The sequence below is a fragment of the Nannospalax galili genome, unplaced genomic scaffold (genome assembly GCF_000622305.1).
Source record: "Nannospalax galili isolate Female #2095 unplaced genomic scaffold, S.galili_v1.0 scaffold1617, whole genome shotgun sequence".
Lineage (NCBI taxonomy): Eukaryota > Metazoa > Chordata > Mammalia > Rodentia > Spalacidae > Nannospalax > Nannospalax galili.
The window spans coordinates 293,563-316,044 of NW_008340915.1; the positions used below are offsets into that span (position 1 = coordinate 293,563).

General features: G+C 39.7%; 1 protein-coding gene across 1 annotated transcript in view; it reads right to left on the reverse strand.

Moving 5' to 3' along the window:
• Lrguk (leucine rich repeats and guanylate kinase domain containing) overlaps positions 1-22,482 on the reverse strand; it is a 146,742-nt gene that overhangs the window by 11,786 nt on the left and 112,474 nt on the right. The window contains exon 16 of the mRNA XM_008836070.3: positions 19,292-19,431. Coding sequence (XP_008834292.1) covers positions 19,292-19,431 — 140 coding nt within the window. The remainder of the gene's footprint in view (positions 1-19,291; positions 19,432-22,482) is intronic.

A 22,482-nucleotide genomic window follows, 5' to 3' on the forward strand; every position in this document is an offset into this window, starting at 1 on the left:
TGCCCTTCTGGTAAATCTAGTCAGCCAGAGGTCCCTGTTCCAGGAGGATCAGCTGTTCCTCATCTACGGCAATCCATCGTCAGTATTCCTTTGGAATTGGGGTCTGCTGTTCATTTTTATGGAGTCAGTTCTCTCCTTCCACCTGTAGGTGAGCTCCAGAAATCAAACTCAGGTCGCCAGGCTTGTGCAGCAAGCACCTTTACCATCTGAGTCATCTTGCTGGTCCCTTTTTTGTGATTATTCACTCCCATGTGAATTTACTACTATTTTGCCCAGAAGCATTCTATACTTGTACAACATTTACTGCTGTGATTTAAATTATATCATTACTGGGAAGACAACAGTAGTAGTGTCATCCTGGGCTTTATTTTGTATTGTTTTTCCTTTGAAGTGCTGGGGATAGAATCTTAGGCCTAATGCATATGAATCAAGTGCTGTAAATCACTAAGCCACTGCCCCCCACCCCCACCAAACAACTCCAAGTCCCAGAATAAGTTTTGGATCTCCCAGAGCCTCCACATAAAGGTACATAGCAACCATAACCTCCCACCACACTCATACAAGCAACTATGATTAAACTCAGTGGGTCACTCACACAAAGACCGGAAAGTAGGAGGAGGACTTGTTAGGAAGAAGAAAGGTTTCAGGGGGAGAGGAAAGGGGATGACAGCAGGGATAATGCAGGCGTGAAAACTACTAAAATTCATTGTACACATGTATGAAACTGTCAAAGAATAAAAAATACCAACCAAATAGCAAAATCAAAACCATATAAAAAATGTACAAGAACACTAGGTTCCAGAATATCCCCCCAGTCCCACAGCTGAAGCAAATCTTATACATAGAGCAGATAAAATCTGTAGCCTATTTCAAAGTAAACATAAAGACATTAAGAAAATGATACAAGGCATTAAAGAAATGTAGAGAATAAGAGACTGCAGAGTGTATGTCTCTGGATAAGACTCCTATATTAAACCACCCACCTAGGGCTTAGGGGCTATTGTGGAGGAGGGGGCAGAAAGATTGTAAGAGCCAAGGGTGGTGGATGAACACAAGAAATCGGTTTTCCAGGCTTCTGGTAACTTGTTCATATGAACTTACAGCAATGGTGACAGCGTGCATACGACCCATGCAAACTCAAACTAGACAAAAATCCAGCATAGAACTGGTGAAATGGACAAGAAGCCCAAACCTTAGCAGAGAAACTATTGGCAACTGGTCATTGCTGGGTGAGGGAGAGAGAGTTGGTGTTCTTTAAGGGAGTGACTCTAGATAGGCTGACTAGGCTCCAGTGGATGGACTCACACTGTGGGACATCTGGGGACAGACACAAACTTGACTTGATAGGCCTTAACATATATGATAGAATGAATAAAATCAGTGGGAGTGGAAATAGATGGTGCAGATAGAGGAGGGGATCTAAACATGATCAAGATGTAGTATATGAAATGTACGCAAAAATTAATACAAATATATGAAAGAAAAATGAGGTGACAGAGCTCAGGAATGACTAGAAATACAAGAAAAAGATTACCACAGAAAAGAAAGTCAACGAAGAAAAAAAAGTCCAAAAGAAGGAACGAGGTTAAAAAGATTCAGGAGGAAAAAGACAGATATTTACAATAGACAGTGAAAAGCCAACATACAAATAATATACATACTTGACAAAAATGAACAAGGAAATGGATCAATGATAAAAGCTACAATTAAAATACAAAGCACAGCAGCAGAAAGACTGATACCAGCCTACACAAGCTGAGGAAATTCTGTTTCAGTAGCCCTTTCTGGATCAAAGAATAAATTCACACAACAAAGCAACTAGACACCAAGCTACAGTCTAATGAAGAGTAGTAAATATCATGCCTGAGAACTGGTATAAAATATGTAGTGATGACACGTAGCTGTCGTGTAACCTTAAATAATAGGGCAAAACATCTGAAAAGGACATTTTTAGGGGATGGGAAGATGGCTCAGCAGTTAAGGACACCTATTACTTTTCCAGAGGACCTGACCTCAGTTCCTAGCACCCAGGTTAGGCAGCTCACACCACCTGTAACTCCAGCTCCAGAGGCCCACTTCTGGCCTCCACAGGTACCTACACTTACATGCACATATGCACACATACTCCCCCCCATACAATTTTAAAATTGATAAAAATATTTTTTTTTTTTAAAAAAGAAAGTGACATTTTAAAACTGTTTTTTCCGTTTCCATCCGAGGCCTGACTGTATTAGCATTGCTATTCTGAGGCTGGTCTGCATGATGTGGAATAAAGCAAGTGAATAATTTACTGGGCTGTCATAATCCTACCATCTCTGAGGTCTTTGAGAAGCCTTTGGAAAGGAGTCTCACTGGGGAAGAAAGATAAACATGCAGTAGAAAAAGCGAAACTCCTGAGGTCCTGAATTTTAATTAGAAATATCAGGTTGATCTCATGAAATATTTGATGTATTCACAGAAAAGGTTCAGAAGGTAGGGAATATAGCTTAGTGTTAGAAGCTTGTTGAGCACAAGCAAGGCCCTAGGTTTGATCCCCAGTATCTCCCCCCACCACCAAAAACAGGGTCCAGAAGCAATGACTGCCCAATAGCAATGAGCATCCCTAATGACCACAACGTATTTTTGTACTATCACTTCTCACCTAAAGACCAACCTCTTAGTGTAAAGACAGATCCCTGTTGTCTTTGTTACTTTTCTGTTGCGGTGATAAAATGCCCTGATGAAAGCAACTTAAGTTCCAGAGGGTACAGTCCATCATGGCAATAAAGGCATGGCATCTGGCAGGAAAAGCATGGTGGTGGGAGCAGGAGGCTGGCTGGTCACACTGCATCCACACTTGGGAAGCAGAGGAGGAACAGAAAGTAGGCCAGTTTATACAACTTCAAGACTTGCCTTTACTTCCTTCAGTGAGGCTCCACCTCCTAAAAGTTCCACAGCCTTCCCAAACAATACCATTTGGGGAACAAATGTTCAAACACATGAGCATATGGTGGATATTTCACTTTCAAATCACAATACCAGGTCTGGGTCAGGTAAGGTAAGAGAGCATGAAATGTCCTGTCATGCCAGATGACAAGGTGGTGCTTGAAGTCTCCATAAGTGAATTTCAAAGACACCAACTTGAAGAGGTGCTCACTGACCATATGCCATTTTACTTTTCATAATGATAAAAATGCAATGAATGCCCTTCAGATACACTTAAATCAAAATTTAGTGATCATAAATGATAATTGGAAATTGACCACCTTCAGAGAATTATAGGATTCTAATTTATTACCTTGGAAAAAGGCTTTTAGTTTGCTGATCTGTATGAACTGTATCATTTTGTTACCCAAGTGGCAGGTGACAGAGGCCTCTCTGTAGTAATATTCCAGCTAATAAATGAGATGAAATCATAGAATTACAAAAATAATAATTTTCAACCCCCAGCATATAAATGAAATGTTGAGCAGTCACAGCTACTGGTATCACAAAGAGGAAACCAGATGTCATCTTCCCTTTAATGAAAGACTATACCATGACATATTGTCTCAAAAAGATCAGACCCTGAGTTAGACAAAGTTTTGGATCCAGCTGCCAGTTTACAGGAAATCTGAAAGTGGAGTGTGAGTGGAACTATATTCACAGGACAACCAACCTGATGCTCATAAAAACCACAGACCAATAGAATTCTTCACAAGGTACTTTGGGTGAGAAACTGTCAATTCAATATTTAAAGGCTGGCAAGAGGGCTCAGTGGGTAAAGATGCTTGCTGCCAAAGCTGACAATCTGAGTTCAGTCCTTGGGACTCACATGGTAGAAGGAAAGAACTGACTCCTACAAGTTGTCCTCTGACTTCCACTTGTGTGCTGTGGCACATGCACACACATGCACATACACCTAGACACATAAATAGATAACATAATTCAAAAAACAAAAAAACAATAGTTGAGTTATACCCTTATTTTAAGAAAGACCAAACTGTCTCCTCCTCCCATCTTCCTGAAGGTATACTGGGATTACAGGTGCTGATACTATGCATTCAGCCTTTGCGTGGGTTCTGGGGATTTGAACTCAAGTCCTCATGCTTGCATGGCAAGTATTTTATCCACTGAGCCATTTCCCTAGCCCTCCATTCATTTCTCTATCCATTGTTTTAGCAATATTTACTGAAGCCACACTAGATGCTGATCCACCATGTACGAACAAGGGAGTATCTCTCCTCAAGAAGTCCATGAATTAGCTGAGCAATTAGAAGCTTGTAGTATGCTACACTGAATGCTAGTTGAGAGAAATCTCAATGGTTAGACAAGAGGAAGCTGAGAATTGGCCTCATTAAAAGGCTAGATAATGTCTTTAAAATGCTGGTTCGTGCTCCTATGAACCTAAACAAATCTTTATGATAAAAGAGAAACTGAAAGCAAAATATAATAGTGTAAAGTCCCTGAGGATCCCGAGTTCAATCAGGATACAAAGAATAAACAAGTAAAGGCATCAACTTTATCCTCCTGAGATTCACTGGTCGTTGAACCCTGAAAACATACCTATGTAGAAGAAAGCGCTTTTCTTGTAGAGTCAGAATAGACACTTCTGAGTGTCATCATCTCGGAGACGCACTCTCTCGTGCGCTAACCTGCCTAGAGTATCAAAAGGAAGTGGAAAAGATATGTTTCCCTCTTATTTCCTTTCTTGTTGCTGTGATGAAATACACTGACAAAAGCAACTCAAGGCGGGGGGAGGCTTATTTGGGTTCATAGTTTAGGGTGCATCCATCACAGCAGGGGAATTAAAGCAGCAGGCACCTGAAGCAGCAGGTCACCTCACATCCACAATCAGGAAGCAGAGAGTGATGAATGCTATGTTCAGCTCACTTTCTCCTTTCTATGCAGGACCAAACCCAAGGACTGGTGCTGCCTACATTTAGGACATAGCTTCCCACCACAATTAACCTCATCAACAAGGTCAGTCACAGACATCCCGGAAGCTGAAGAATCCCTCATAGGTGAGCCTGGAGGTTTGTCTCCTATTGGTTTTCAATGACATAGCCTGCTTCAGGAGTAAAATGTTCCCTAGGGAGGCTGGAGGAGCTGATTGAAGAGATGGATATACTTGAAATATAGAAAGCCAAACTTCTTCTAAAGGCCAAGGACCTCACTAGTCATAGTAGCCATTCTAGAGCAAAATGTCTGAATTAAGTCAGCACATCCTTCTGAGTATCTTCCAGACAAAAAGGGATTGGGCTACTATGGGGAGAGAGCTGGAGTGATACTGGTCATGCAACACCCCACAGCTTAGACTTTCATAACCAACAAGATGCATGAGTTTTGTGTAAATGCAAAATTCTCACTGAATAGTGTTTGTAAGGTGGTTTTTTTTTTTTTGCAACATTAAGGAAAGAGCTGTGATTTTTGTTTATTTACTCAAATCTAAAAAGAAGTTATGTTTAAGAAGAAAGGCTGTGAGCTGGGCATGGTGGCATATACCTTTAATCCCAGCACTCAGGAGGCAGAGGCAGGCAGTGGCCAGCTTGGTCTACATACTGAGTTGTCAGCTGGTGCTATAGGGAGACTCTCAAAAGAAGGAAGGGGAGTAGGATGAGGAGGAGGAGGTGGAGAAGGAGAAAGAGGAGAAGGAGAAGGAGAAGGAGAAGAAGAAGAAGAAGAAGAAGAAGAAGAAGAAGAAGAAGAAGAAGGAAGGAGAAAGAGGAGAAGGAGGAGAAGGAGAAGGCTGTTTAAAATTATATTCACACTTCACCAAGAATCTTTGGAGATGTTCAAATTAGTGTATCTTAGGAGTCATTCAGGAAAGGAAATACCATCCAACATGGGATTATATGAGCAAAGGATGAGGAAGTAAAGAAGCAGAATACTTTATTAAATTATCTAAATTTGTGTCAAATTATGGTCGCATTCATAGAAAGTATCCTATATTGATAAAGTATTAGAGGTAAAACCATGACACACAATGTTAGATTTTTGTCCAGACTTGAGGAGTAAAGAAATTCTCAGTCATTTCTGTCTAACAAAGCAAGCCATTTGGGTTCTCGAATTAACCCCCAATGACCTGAGGAATGAGAAAGCAGCAGCTGTCAGTCCTTCAAGAGCTGGTAGTTCTGAGGGAATCCATGCTCCTTCACCCACTTGATACTCAAAGAAAGAGGACAGTGGGCAGAAGAGCGACAGATACATACTGCCCTCATCCCATCAACATAAATAACCCAAAAGGCCTCATTATTAGGTCATTCATTATATAAATTCAGGGACCATCTGCCTCACCACTGGATCCCTGCTTCATAGACTGGACTTGGTCTTCAAGCTGCAGTCCTGGGGAAATCCTATCCAATCCAAGTGGGTTAAAGTGAACAGAAAAATGACACCCATTCCATTTTACCATGCAGTCTCCCAAGCCCCATACACAATGGTCAGCAGCCCTCAAGTCTTCAAGTTGCTCAAGATCCTTTTTTGCTATTATTACTTTCTCTCTTTTCTGGAGCTGAGGAGTGAACCCAGGGCCTTGCCTTTGCTAGGCAAGTGCTCTACCACTGTGCTAAATCCTCAATCCCACCATCACTTTCTTTCTCTGACTTTTACAATAACAACTTCTTCTTTAGAGTTTTATCACTTAAACTTCCATCCTTAAATATTATGGTTTAGTATTAACTTGTTTTTTAGTTGTATGTAAACAGAATCAGATAGTATGTCTTCAGTCAGCATTCATTGGTTCAAATGTATGCTTGGAAGAAACACAAATAATAAAGTCTATTCACTTACATTATTGTGTATTTTATTATACAAATATTCAACATTTTACTCATTTGGATTTCCAGTTTAGGACTACTGTGAATAATGCTATTATAAATTCTTGTGCACACCTTTTAGTGCATTCTCTCTACATTTTATATTCATGAATATTATGGCCAAGGCACAGGACATACATATGTCCAACTTTAGTAAATAAGCCCAACTCCTGTCTAAAGTATGCCACTTAAACTCCCAACATCTGTCTTCTAAGAATTTTCATTGGCATATGTTAAAAGTTCATTTTATAATTTTAGCACTTTTTAGTTTGCTCTTAGGGGTGTCTCTTTATGATTATAACCTCCATTGTTCTGGGGTTTTACATGTATCTCATAACATCACTGGGCACCTGGGTATTTTCTTTTGTAAGGAAAGTTTGTTTTACCCGTTTTGCTCTTAGTAACTTATAGGTTCTTCATATATTCTGGACTCAAACACTTTTGTCAGTTACACTTTACGAATCTCTTCTTTGTGTGGTTTACCTTTTCAAAATGGAACGCCACTTTTGTTAACAGAAGTTCTAACTTTTGAAAAAAGTATTAATACGTTTATTCGTTTATTTTTGAGAGAGAGAGGAGAGAGAGAGAGAGAGAGAGAGAGAGAGAGAGAGAATGAATGAATGAGAGTAATTCCAAGGTCAGGGACAATTTCTTCCATGTGGGTCCTAGGTCTTGAACTCAGGTCATCAAGCTTGGCAGCCAGTCCAGAAGTTCTTAATTTTAATGTATTTCAATCTTACAAAATTTTTCCTTTATAATTATTACTTTTTGTGTTTATATTTAATAAATTATTCACCATGACACGGTCCTAAAATTCTCTTACAGTATCTTCTAGAATTGTTTTGCTTTCGGCATGTACATACGTTACACACCTCAGTTCATATCTAGTTAGTGCTGTGCAGAGATCATCATCTTCTTACCGCCCAGCAGTGTCATCCTGTTCATAAGTCAGTTCATTTGTTTCAGGCTCTTATTGAGTCTGCTCATACCTCTGTGATGATACCAGCATTTCCGTACTAATATTAACAGCAATTTGTCAATTTTTTTGTCTTTTTGAGACAGGGTCTTCCTGTAGCCCCAGCTGGCCTGGAACTCACTATGTAGACCAGGCTGGCCTTGAACTCACAGAGATCTGTCTGCCTGTCTCTGCCTCCTGAGTGCTGTAATTAAAGGCATGCACCATCATTCCAAGCTCAATTTGTCAGGTTTTACAAAGAATCATGAGGATTTTTGACCGGGTTGCATTAAATCCATAGATGAAGAAAGCTGACATTTACACAATATCAGTTTTTGCAATTCATGAATGTGATCTATTCCTTCACTTACTTAGTTCTTCAATTTTTCTAAATGTTTTATTGGAGGCATTATACATCTTTTAATCATATTTGTTCTTAACTATGTGATTTTTAGATGCTATTGAAAAACATTTTTAGGTGGCTGGAGAGATGGCTCAGAAGTTAAGGGCACAGGGCTGCTCTTGCAGAGGGCCCGGGTTCTACTTCCATCACCCACATGGCAGCTCACAACCTTCTGTAACTTGTTCCAAGGAACCAATGCTTCTTCTGGCCTCTGAGGCACTGAATATATACATGCAAGCAAACAGTCATACACATAAAATAAAAAATGAATTCTTAAAATTTATTTTAAAAATATTTTAATGTAAATATATTTAAAATTACTGCTTTTGTATTGAAATTCAGTGTATTTTTATATATAGATTCCATATCTAATAGCTTTGTCAAGTGCATGAATTGTTTCTAAACTTTACACCACATACTTCATGCTTCTTTGCTGTGCCCTGACTATAACTGCCGAGTGCTGTCTACCACTGCCAACACAATGCTGCATTCCATTCCCTTTCCCAATTAGATTAAAAGCTATGTGTTTCTTAATCTTTCTTAGTGACATCCTAGAGATGAGGATAAGCATCTTTGAGTTATCAATCTGATAGGCTGATGTTCATTATTACCTTTGCCCTCTACCTGGACTTCAGACACAGGATACTAGGACTCCATTTACAGCCTTGTGACTTATTGTAATAATTGTGGCACAACAAATGAAAAGTTTGTTTTTATATTAAATATTTTAACTGATTGTACATGAAGAGAAATATTATTGTTTTATATAGTCATATGTAATATTCATATTTTAATTTTTAAAAATTATTTTTATGTGTATGAGTGTATATCCTGCATGTATGTAAGTGCATCCATGTTGTTCAGTGTCCATGGAGGTTAGAAGAGGGTGTTGATCCCCTGGAATTAGAGTTACAGATGGTTGTTAGCTGCCATGTGGGTGCTGGGATTGGAACAGGGGTCTCTGCAAGGGCAGTCAGTGCTCTTAACCATTGAGCCATCTTTTCAGCCCCTAGACAAAATATCTTTTTAAATTTTTTTACATTTATTTCTCCCCCCGCCATGCATGCCACAGCATGCTTGTGGAGGTCAGAGGTCAACTTGCAGGGGTGAGTTCTTTTCTTTCGGCGTGTAGGTTCTGAGGACCAAGCTCAAGTGGCCAGGCTTGGTGGCAAGGGCAGCTACACACTGAGGCGTCTCTCCCACCCAGTAGTCAATATCTCTCTAGATCACTAAGGTATTTACTTTTCTCTTGCCTTTCCTGGATCTCTAACCTTCTCTACTTAAGATCATTTTTATTGTATCTAAGGAAAACTCTGTTTCCTTTATGTAAGTTTTCTGTGGCAGGTGCTCTGTCTGGAAATATCTTTAGTTCACCTCTCATTTTGAAGAATATTTCACTAGCTACAAATTTTTTAGTTAGCAACAGTTTTTACCACTTTAAAGATTTCCTTTCATGATTTCTTTTGGAAAGCTGATATTAACCTAGCTGTTGCACCTTGGAAAATAATCTTTTCCCCCTCTGATTATTCTTAAGATTGTTAAAAATCTTCTTGTAGTATTTGCCTTCCAACTGGATACCTTGGGCACACAAGAGGTGTAAGAATCAAAAATAGATTTTAAGTGCCTTTCTCCAGAGCAGTTTCAGATATTCATTAGCAAATTCATTTGTCTGGGTTTCTGTTTGACTTTGTTTGGTTTTGCTTGAGAAAAATTTTTTAAAAATTGTACTAGGTATATAGTGCCAAACAGAAACCCCTTTTGGTATAACCAAATCAAAGTACTCCTTAATATGAAACTTCCTTTAAGTGTGTTCTACCCTAGTGGCATTAGGCAGAGAGAGCAGATCTGTATCCTGATACCTCGTCATCCAGGGGGTTTACACTATTTGAGACACAGAGGATACATGGTTTGGATGAATGGAATCAGTAGCCAGTGGGTGGTGGTCTGGGTGAGGGTGGTGAGAGAGAAGTTTACCATCTGTGTATGCTTTTATACAACTGTCCCCTTGGGCAGTTGATTCATGTATTTGGGTATGTGTGTTTTATTTATTGAATAGTCATTCTCTTGTTTTAAAGGTATTATGGGTCATTTTTTCTTCCAGAAGCTATGATCCAGTTGCCAAATAACAGCATAACCTTCTGTATCCTCTAATATGTGACTATTCTAACCTGTGGCATCTTCTGGGAAACTTAGACAAAAATCTCTTTATCATTGCTCGGGGAGGTTGCTGTTTCCCTTCTGACTTGGTGTGCAGTTATTTTTGAGCCAGTATTTAACTAGTTTTTTAAACGTATATCTCGTCTTAAAATATGTTTGTTGTGTTTATTTTTGTTGTTGAAGCAATCTCTTTGGAACTGCCTCATCCTGTGGCTTTAATATTTCATTTCCTTCTGTGGTTCACTGCCACAGTGTCAATGTAGGATAGTGTGTTTTTTACAGAGGGATACAAGTATGAACAGACAGACCACATCTTTGATTCAGATCTGCACTGGGTGAATGAGAGGAGGCCATGGACCCTGTTTCTAACCTTTCACAGCAGTGAATTTTTGTACTGGGACCAGTAAAGGGGGTTTGAAAACCTCTACTATGCAGGGAAAGAGGATTGGGAGACACTGGTTATATCTAAGTGCCATAACATTTTAGAGGAACAGCTGATGAATCCTAATGGAAGCCACAGTTGGTACTCTTTACTTTGAAGTCCTCCCAGAGTCAGTCAAGTTTACCAAGGAAACACCCTTGAGAGATGAGGTGGTATAGGACTGCTGACTGTGGCAGCAGATTGGGGCTCTGGAGGAAGCTGTTTTGTTGGAAATCAGCTCACCTCAGAATGTCAGAGCAGAGCCATTCTTTTCTCCTGAGTAGGGATATTTCTGTTCAGTTTCCCTTAGAGGAGCCCATATCATTGTACAGTTTAAAATACTGCCTTCTAGAGGAACTGGCCAGGTGACCATGCCTAGGTAGGAGGCCATCTTTGGGAATGGCTGTCTCTAGATTCTTGGCCTGCTTGTTTCATTTATGGCCTTGCACAGAGCTGGTAGTGGATAATTCCCACTCCGAGGTCTTTTCTTCTTTCCCCAGGAGAGAACCCCATCCTTGCTCTTCCCTATACCTTTAGCCTTTAGACTGAAATAGGAACAAGGTCTAAACCTGGGCACCAGTAGGACTGTCCCAGAATTTGGGGAGAATTTGACTTCCTAAGGTGAAGCTTTTGAGTGAACCCAGTGCACTGTTGAAAGTCGGCTTTCCTCGACAGCTAATGCCAAGAGCAGGGTAGGGTTGATGGAGGTGGGCTAGTGAGGAAGTGGACTATAAAAAGCCTGAGTGCCTGTGTTACCGTGGGAACTGGAGTGTGTGAGGCCACAAGCCCATGCTGAAGAGCCACTGAGCATGTCCCTGACATGTTTAGGACCAGCAAATCTGGGAAAAGCATTCTCTCACCCATAGGCCTTTTTTCATAGCAAGGGCTGCCTTTGCACTATCTGCCAGGCCATGCAGCCACCTAAAGATTCTTCTTTTTTCGTTCTTATTTTGCATGTTTTATATATATATATATATATAAAAAAAAATATATATATATATTGTTGTAAAGAAACAATCATGTGTTGTCTTTTGCAATATTCTGAAATTAAATTTCTTTTGTTTCATATACATAAAAAATCTTTCTTCTTAGTGGAGTATATCAATACAAATGTGTGTCTGACTTGGGTTTTTTTAATAAATAATTTGAGAATTTCATACGTGCACATAAGGTGTCATGATCAAATCCATGCCTGCTCCCTCCCTTCCAACTCCTCCCCTAGCTCCCCATCACTTTTCCCTGGTAACTTCATGTGCTCTTTCTTCTTTTATTTTTGTGGGGCTTTTGGCTACTCTAACATTCCCCCCTCTGAAGAGGGGGAAAATCTTTAAGAATTAGTCCATCTATAGTTTGATGACTTGCATTAGGATTAGAAAGTTTTCTCCATTATTTCTGCAAATATGGCTTCTGTTCCATTTCCGTCTCTCCTTTTAGGATTCGATGACACCGCTACAGCCTCTCACTGATAGCTTTAAGCATCTTCCCTTCCACAGTGCTTTGACATTTTTGTCTACGATTTCCCTTTTCTTACTAATTTTCCTGTCCTGTAACTCTATCTTCAGCTGTATTTAATTGGGTATTAATTTCAGTTGCTGTTCTCTGCCCCAGATTTTATCATTTCCACTTATACTTTATTATCTCCACTTTGTCCATGAAATTACCAATTTCATTTTGTACTTTGGATATTTTAAGTACAGTCATTAAATTTTGGAGACTTAAAATAGGTATTTGATATCTCCAATATTGGGAAGTCCTGTAGGCATATTTCTAATATCTGTCAATTCTGTTATATCTTATGTTTTCCCATCTCCTTTCATTCCCAATATGCTGGTTAGTTTTTGTCAACTTGACACACTTGGGAGGAGGGAACCTCAGCTGAGGAAGTTCCTCTATCCCACTGGCCTGTGGCCATATCTGTGAGACGTTTTCTTAATTGTTAATTGATGCAGACGAGCCCAAGCTACTGTGAGCAGTGCCATTCCTGGGCAGGTGGACCTGCACTGTATAAGAAAGACAACTGAGCAAGCCAGAGGAAGCAAGCCAGCAAGCAATGTTCCCTCATGGCCTCTGCTTTAGCTCCTGCCTCCAGGTTTCAGCTTGAGGTCCTGCCCTGGTTCCTTCAGTGATGAACTGTCACCTGGAAGTGTAAGGTGAAATAAATGCTGGAGACATCTAGTGGAAAGCCAACAAATGTACTTTCTGGAACAAGAGTGTTTAAGTTGTAGTGCCTATGAAGTCCTGTATACTTCCTACTCACCACTTTTCCAACGATAGAGCCCTTCACTGACCAACCCAAGCCTGGCTCACTAGGTTTTGCTTCTTGGCAGCCTCAAATTTCAACGCTATTGTTTTAGTTCCACATGAATGTCAACATAGTCAATTCAACCCTTAACCAAGCCCATCTTAACTGGCAAAGGCCCAAAGAGAAAACTGACCCCTGGTACCTGGCTCACCTCTCTTAGGCTCATCAATTCTTTTCTAGATAATTTCCCATACTTCTGTTTGTTCTCTGGTACCTTCAAGTAGGTTTTTAAATCTAGGTTTTCTAATTATCTTAGGTAGGAGAGTTTATCAAAATTAGCAAGCCTGCTATGGGTGGATAAACCACTCATGGATCTGAAGGTTCAAGGATGTGGATGATTCCCTGAAAAAAAGAGCTGCTGTTTCCGAACTCAAAAGTGTAGAGCTAAAGGTCTTAACCCTTCCCCAATCCTTGCCAACCATCATCACCATAGCAACAACATTTGTTTTATAAGTCAATAATTTACAAAGAAATTTCATATGCATTTAACACAATGACATTATGACATTGTAAGGTAGCTATTCTCACTACTTTGCAGAAGAGGAAATGGCATCTCTGGTAGATAGGTTTCTTTTGTGAGATCACCAACTAGGTGGTGAGACTATCATGAGTCAGTGCATCTGAAGTCTTAGATCAAAGAGCCAATAGTCAAATAACAACAGAGAGAAGCACAGACAAAAAGCACACACCTAAACATAAATTGACTCAACTGATGACATGTGCCACATGCAATTACAAAGGATCAGATTGGCCTCCATACGCCATGAGCAAAACTGTTCCCATTATCTTCAACCACAACTCGACACACATGAGACCCAATAGCCAAACTATAGTCAAGGACAGAACAGAACACTAAATTAGAAGGATTATGCTGAAGAGGCCTCATCAAATAGTGAATTTTGAGATGGGCTTCCAGGAGGGAAAGAATGCAATCTTTAAGTAGGAAATTTGTTTTGGAGAAACAATAAAAAACACCCCAAAACAAGTAGAGATAGAAGTTTACACTTTGTTCATCACTGTCAAGGGCTTCCCTGTTTCTTTTTTCTTTCCAATCTGTTATATTTTCTTTCTTCTCTTTTAAAATTAAGTTTGGGTTAGTATACAAAGAAATGGGTTTCATTAAGACATTTTTATACATTTGGTTCTAATTCCCATTGTCTTCTTCCAGCCCCTCCCCCTTCTGCTGGCCTTCTTCCTTGCCCCCAAACAGTTCCCCTTTTGCTTTCATGACACATACATTCCACTACCTGCTTCTGTCCCTCCACTCTGCTTCTTTAAACCCTCTCTCCTCTCTCATAATCCCCTTTAACTTTGATGTTGCATACACCTCCCCACACACGCACACTTAAATCTAGGCCCCACGTATGAAAGGAAGCATGCAGTATTTGTCTGACTCTTGAGTCTGGATTGCTTTGCTTAACGTAACAACCCCATTCCATCAGTTTTCCTATGAATACCATCATTTCATTCTTCTGCACAACTGAATAAAATTACATTGTGCATATATACATTTTCATTATCCATTCCCTCACATTTTGATGCACATCTAGGCTGGGTCCATATCTTGGCTATTGTGAATCATGAGGCAATAAACAGGTATGTGTAATCTCTATAGAATGCTGATGTAGAATCCTTCTGGTATATATCTAAGGTGGTATAGCTGGGTCATATGGTAGTGCTAGTTTTAGTTCTTTGAAGAACCTCCATAGTGATTTCCACAGTGGCTGTTCCAATTTACATTCCCACTGGTATGTATAGGATTCCTTTCCCCTACATCCTTGCCAGCATTTTTTGTCATCCTTAAGATTTATTTTATTTTTGAATATGTGCCTGTGTGGGGGTATGTGCATGAGTGCAGTGCTCATGGAGGAAAGAGGTGTTGGAGTCCCCCTGGAGTTCGAATTACGGGCAGTTTTGAGTCACCTAACATGGGTGCTGAGAACTAAATTCAGGACCTCTGCAAGAGCAGTTACTGCTCTTAACTACTGAGCATCTCTCCAGCCCCTCATCTGTTCTCTTGATACTAGTCATTCTGATTGGGAATTCCAAAGTAGTTTTAATTTGAATTTCTCAAAGCTGAGGATGTAGAAATATTCTCAAGTATTTATTGATCATTCATATTTTTTTTCTTTGAGGATTACCTATTCAATTAATTATCCCATTTACTGACTGGATGATTTGAGGACTTGGTTTAATTTTTGAGTTCTTTATAGATTCTAGATATTACTCCTCCATCTTGATATTGCTTCTCAGTTTTGGGGGGCTAAGATCAAGTATAGATATTAATACCTGGCCTAATGTACAACCGATGATGATTTCTTTCCCATTCTGTGTTTGTCTGTTGGATGTAATTATTTCCTTTGCTGTACAGAATCTATCTTTTTACTTTCATTTGTTCCCATTAATCAATTCTTGGGATTATTTCCTATGCTATTGTAGTCCTATGCTACAGAAAGTCCTTGCCTGTATCTGTATCTTGAAGTGTTTTCCCCTAGCAGTTCCAGAATTTGCCATCTTCCATTAAGATCATTAGATTTTTGTGCAGGTTCAGAGAAAGGGATCAAGTTCCATTATTGTTTCTTTAAAAATTAGGAAAGGTGTCATGTAGCCCAGGCTGACCTTGCACTTATTATGCAGCAGAGATGACCTTAAACTTCTGATTCTCCTACTTCCACCTCCCAAGTGCTGGGATTATAGTCATGTGCTACCATGCCCAGTTTTATGTAGTGCTGGGGATTGAATTTAGGGTTTTGTGCATGCTATGCGTGAAGCCTACTGAGCTACAGCCTCACCTCTCTAGTTTCATTCTTTTACATGTGGATATCCAATTTTCCCAGTACTATTTGTTGAACAGGCTAGATTTTTGCAGTGCATGTTTTTGATAGTTTTGTCAAAGATCAGGTGGCTGTAGCTTAGCTGTGTAGGTTTATTTCTGAATCCTCTGTTCTACTGGTTTATGTGCTTGTGTGTAAATACTATGCGGTTTTGTTACTATGACTACATAGTATACTCTGAGATCAGGTACTGTGATGTCTCCAGCATCACTCTCTGCTCAGGATCAATTTGGTTCTTTGGGGTCTTTGTGTTTCCATGTGAATTTTAGGCTTTTTTTTCTACCTCTGTGAAGAGCCTCATTGGGATCTTGATGAAGAGTTCACTGAATATATAGATGGCTTTCAGTAATATAGTCATTTTTGCACTATTAGTTTTATCAATCCATGAACACGGGGAGGTCTTTCCATCTTCCTGGTGTCTTCTTCAATTTTTTCTTCACTGTTTTAAAGTTCACATAAAGGTCTTTCTCTCCTTTTGTTAGGTTTATTCCTAGGTATTTAAAAACATTATTATTATTTTGTGATTGTGTGCGTGTGTGTGTGTGTGTGCACTATTTAGGGGAGGAGGGAACATGTTCCACATTCTGTATATAGGTCAGATGGCAAATTTTGTGTAGTCAGTTCTCTTTCACCCTTATGTGGGTTCTAGGGGGTCAAACTCAATTAACAGGCTTGCATAACAAGCATTTTTACCTTGAGCCATCTCCCTGGCCCAGTATTTTTAAGCTATTTGTGTTAAGGATTTTCTTGATAGATTACCAAGAAAACATGAACACTTAAATCTATAAAGTGCCAAAAGACACAAAAATGTCTGTCTCCCCTTTTTCCTTTGATAATTTGAGAGTTTGCTCTCTTTTTTTGACAGAGAAAATTGTAATTACTTTCTACATTTCACTAAAACATTCCAGTGATATGTAGAAACTTGCTTTGGGCAAGGAGCATAAGGAAGATAGCATCCTCTTAGCACTGCAGTGAGGGAGGCACAGGCTGGACCTCACAAAACCCTCTCTGGGTGATAAATGCTATATGAAGGCAGTATGACATTTGCATTAGTTTCTTCAGTGGAATCGTCAGTTCTTGGGAGACTTGATTTGCTTTCTATGAACATACCCTGTTACACCGGACCTCCTCCTGGTACAGAGAGGCACAGAGATGCTAGAACCTCAGAGCTTTGCATACTGTTGCCATCACGGATCAGTAAATGCCAACCCCAACATATGACACAATGGGCATCCCAGTTCCACACTGGGCCCAGAGAGATGCTCTGTGGGGAGGAAGGAACTGGCAGGTGAAAGTTCATAAGACTCTGACAGCAGGTGATCTGTGACACCTGCTCCCCTGCCTCATCCATCACTAACAAGGCACCCTCTTTTACTACATCTTCCCCTCTCTAGATTTTTCTGTGCTAGCTGTTAATGGGGATGAATCGTAGTAAAGACCATATAGATCAGACCTTCACAACCATAGCATACAGCTTTTTTCCCTGCTCTGTTTCCCTTATTCTCAATTTCTGGTACTTTAGTGCCCTTGATCAGAGAGAGGCCATCTTAAAGGCTTGAAAGTTTTCTAACATATAATACTGATTAAATATGCTTAAATAAACCACAGGTACATAAACCATTAAGGCACACTCACTGGCAGAGTATGCAAATCAGTGGTGTGTGTTCCTGCCTGCATAAATCAGGTTGTGGGGTAGAATGACCCCATTGAGAAGTAAGGTAGATCTTGTTGTCAGGCACAGACTCCACACAGAGTAATAAGGCCGTACATGATGTTGTGGTATGCAGTTTGGAACTTGGGATGCTCAATGTTCCAGAGGGAGATTTAAGAGCTTGTGTTTGAGAGTCCAAGGTCTTAGAAGCAACAAGCCACACCATTCAAGAAAGCCAGGTGTCAAAAGCAGATGAAGAAATTATAGAGGCTAACCTGAAGAGATCTGAATGTTCTGGGACCAGAATGACAGCGGATGATGAGCGCCTCATGTTGGGAGAAACTTACCTGTTCATTTCCACCTGGCATCCCAGGGGCTGGCAAGATCACAGGGGTAGGACTTATAAAAAAAAAAAAACCTATTGGTAGGAGAGGATAAAATGTGGGGAGTGTCAGAACCACTGGTTTGAAATAGGATTCAGAACCTTACAAAAGGAACATCTCCAAGGTAACCACGTGGTTTGGAGGCCACAGGCCCATCTGCAATTTCCCAGGCCTTTGGATTCTTAACTTAATCAAAATATAGAGAGTGATCTCCATTTCTAATGGCTGATATTTAATTTCTCATGAAGGTTGGTGGATGAAGATAATTCTAGATTTGATTTACTTTGGTTAAATTTCCCTGAACTCAGCCACCATGGAACCAATGCATACTTATTTATACATGCTTAGAATTCATGCATGCACTGCTGCTTCTAAGAAACCACAATCTGCAGCCCTTTCTTCATTCCTGTGACAACAGACTGCTCAGTCTAGTTAGGCCCAAACAGCATGGCTTGAAAAGTCAAGCTGGGCTGACTAGATTCTCTTGCCTTCAGCACTATGAACTGAAGTGACATAGAGGTGTTTCTGGGAGTATGGGAGGATGCATTTGAATGAATAAGTGGGAGCGACCTTCAGGCAGAGACAGTGCAAGGGAACACACAGGACAGAAAAGCAGAAACATGTTAGAACTTAGAACTCCCAATATTATGGCTTAGAGAAGAATGCTTGGGTATGTCTGTAGCTACCATAGCACGAGACTTTGACCACTGATTCTTTTGACCACTGACTGTGGTTTTGACTCTGAAAGATGATGCAATTACTTGCTAAGAACAAGCCAGCCTCGAGGAAGCAAAACCAGACTCAACAACTAGAAGGTCTATAGATTTTGTCATTGCAAGGACTTGCCTCTCTGCATTCCCAGAGACATAACCAGCTAGTACAGGTGGGAAATGGGTGTAGCCTATGCTAAGCATAGGCCCCATTTTGTATTTGACACCCATGCTGGCTGACTTAAAGATTTTCCCAGAGAACTAAGTTGAGGCAAAGTTCAGAAACTGCTTAAATAGTGCTGTATTATAAACTTCAGACTCCTTGAGTGGACTTTTCAGGCTCAGCTTCCAAATATTCAAAGTTACAGCTCAGCTACAGAGCAAGTTTCCTCTTAAAATGAATATTTTACTGTATCTGTTTTATTGTCACTCTTTTCTATTGCAAAATGGAAGTTGAATGTGAGAGTTTTCACTGTGAGCCTGAGAGAAAGGTACTTAAAAACCTCACATTGAAAATCCCATTTGTAGAGTTAGGAACTATTCCTATACATGAAAAAAGAGAAAAAAGACTCCTGTCTTCAGCTTATACCAGAGAGAATAATTTGGGGGAATGTAATAATCTCCAAATATTAAACCTTATTTTTTTCTTGGATGGTATAAGACTCCGTAACCACTTCATCCCATATGCCCTTCCCTTACCACTGGTGACTTTTTGGATGAAAATCTGGCCCATAATTTAACAAAGTAGTTTCTATTTGTTGAATCCAGGAAATCACCCGTATTTGAAGCAGTAGACTTCCTAGGAGATCTTTCATAATTCGGGTAAGGTATTCTAATATCTGGTAAGGAAAAAAAATAAAATTTAAAATGAAAAGTATATAACATAATACGAGTGTTCTGAAATGATAGCAATGTTTATATTTTATTTGTCCAAACACAAGAAACTGTATGCCTCAAGTCTGTACATTGCAACTTGAAAATAAATAAAACACATCTTAAAGTAATGATAATACCAAATAAAGTCAGCCTATACTATCTAAGAGATATAAGCAATACAGGTTTACGATTTGAATTAAAGGAAGTAAAACATGTCAAAAAATTGCATCTAGATACTTAGAAAATCACCCTAATAATTACTTTCCACTTGGCAAAAGTCTTCTAAAGACTAAAATAAAACATTAAATTCTAGAAAGCTTTGAAATAAAATGGAATTGATGAAGTCACTATTTAACAGAAGTTATTCATAATTAATGTTGAACATTTTCTTTAAGTCATTAGAATGTAAAGAGACTTTGAATATCAATTTCTAGTCTTGCTCATCAAGATAGGGCCCAGGTTTATGTACCTTTATTACTTTTTTTTTTTTTTTAAATATGTATAGGTATTTTTCCTGCAAGTAAGCAAGGGCACCAATGTTCTGCAATGCCTGTGGAGGCCAGAAGAGGGCATTGGATTCCCCCAGAACCAGAGTTAAAGACAGTTGTTAACCTCCATGTGGATGTTGGGAATCCAACCTAGGTCTTCTGGAAGAATAGCCAGTGCTCTTAGTTTCTGAACCATCTCTCCAGACCCTTACATACCTTTAGATGTATAGAAGCATCAACCGTTTCTGGAGCATTGCCTTTAAAATGCTAAAATAAATAATTTCTACATATATCTTGAATCAATATGCCTGACTGAGCAGATATGGGAAGCTAATCTCCTATCCAAAGACAAAAGAAAATACTAATGTGCAACTAAACTTACTTTGTTTTTAGTACATACACATAATAAATAAAGAAGGAAATTTTTCTGGGCGAATTCTCCAAGTCAGAAGAATGGGAACAGGTCCCAAGAGGTCAGAGGTATCAGGGGCTGATGCTTACAACCTGGACTGAGAGTGGATGCATGGTTTCTGTGAGCCTGGAAAACAAGACCTAGGCTCTATGATATGGTGAGAAGTTGTAGAGGAGTCTGTAACTCAGCCCACAGATACCTGAGCACAGTCTTACCTGGCCTCAAGATAGAAATGCCCATGAAAACATGAGACCTCAGGCTCATCTGGTGGAGAAATAGCTTAGCATGCACAAACTCTTGGATTTGATCCCCAGTTCTGCATAAACTGGGTTTGGTGGCATCTATCTGTAATGCCAGCACTTAGGAGGTAGAGACAAGAGAATCAGAAGTTCAAGGTCACCCTCGGCTAAAAGCGAACTTGAAGCCAGGGTCAGCTACATAAGACACTACCTAAAAGAGGGGGGTGGGGAGCTCTATCTCTGTGCTGTGTACTGCTATTGAATATGAACTTGAACCAAACCAATAAAAGAAAGTAAAAGTTGTTACAGCAAGTCAAAGAAGTTTTGGCAGGGGATTCTAAAATTCCACAATCCAGAACCTATCTTGAGAGCAGGAAAAAGATTCAACAGTGTAGCATATGGTAGAGGCATGTGTCGCCAGAATCTAGGTAACAGCAATCTCAGAAGGAACATTAAAGTAATCATGTTTATCAAACCAATTATCAAGTGAGCAACTGTACGAAGGAACATTCTTTGTTAAGTCTTCAGGATAATAAAATCATCTGACCCATATTTACTGAGCACCTACCATGTGATAGATAGATGTAGTTCTGGACATTGAGGATGTAGCAATGAGCAAAAAGTCCTTGACCTGTGGGAACTGCACTAAACTGGAGACAGACAACACATTTAAAATGTGAGAGAATGGTAAGTACAATTATAGGGGCCAGAGAGAGACGGTGTCAAGGCCAAAAGAAGTCCTCTGAGGGAGGCTGGGGGTAAGAAAGAAGTTCTCTGTAATGTGGACAGAGTTACAGAAGTTTAAAGACATAAAGAAAGAAAGCAAGTACCTTGAGTGGCAAATAATGAACATGAGGAAGAGAAGGCTTTCTACAAAAATCCAGAAGCATGGTTAACAGGAGTATCAACATGAAGAATTTACCATCACTTGGGTTGGAGAGGGGGCTCAGTCAGTAATGTACTTGCTGTGGAGTGTGAAGATCTAAGTTTGGATCCCTGGTATACACATAAAAGTCTGGTGTGGCAGCCTGTGTCTGTAACATCAGTGCTAGTGCTTGCCAGTCAGTCACCAGTCAGCCAGTCTACCCAATCAGGGGGCTCCGGTTTCAGTGAGAGACTCTGTCTCAAAAAATAAAGTGGAAAGTGGTAGAGGAAAACACCCATGCCAACCCCTGGCCTCTAATGTTTCTAAACACACACACATACACACACACACACACACACACACACGTGTCTGTAACATCAGTGCTAGTGCTTGCCAGTCAGTCACCAGTCAGCCAGTCTACCCAATCAGGGGGCTCCGGTTTCAGTGAGAGACTCTGTCTCAAAAAATAAAGTGGAAAGTGGTAGAGGAAAACACCCATGCCAACCCCTGGCCTCTAATGTTTCTAAACACACACACATACACACACACACACACACACACACACACACACAATTGTAGCTAAAGATTGTAGGTAATGGAGGGGGCAGATCCTATGATTTTTTTTTCTTTATATAAAATACTTGTCTTGTTGGTTTGACCATTATGAAAAACAGACCAGATGAATCTGAACAATTGAAGCAAGATAAAAATTGGAGGCTGTATTTATTGAAATAATTGCCATAAACAAGATCATATGTTGTTTGTGTATACACACACATATGCCTATCTATCAGATCTTTTCTATGGAAATATGTTATATATAAGCAGTTCAAAATTTAGTTTTCATATGGACTCCTTTTTCTAGCATTCAAAAGTCATCTGTATTATGGTACAAAGAAGTCAAGTTAAATCTGATGATACAATACAGCTCTAACTCCAATAATTTAATGTTTAATAAAGTCCTAGAAACAAAATATTTGGGGTAAGGATAATGAGGCTATACTGTTATT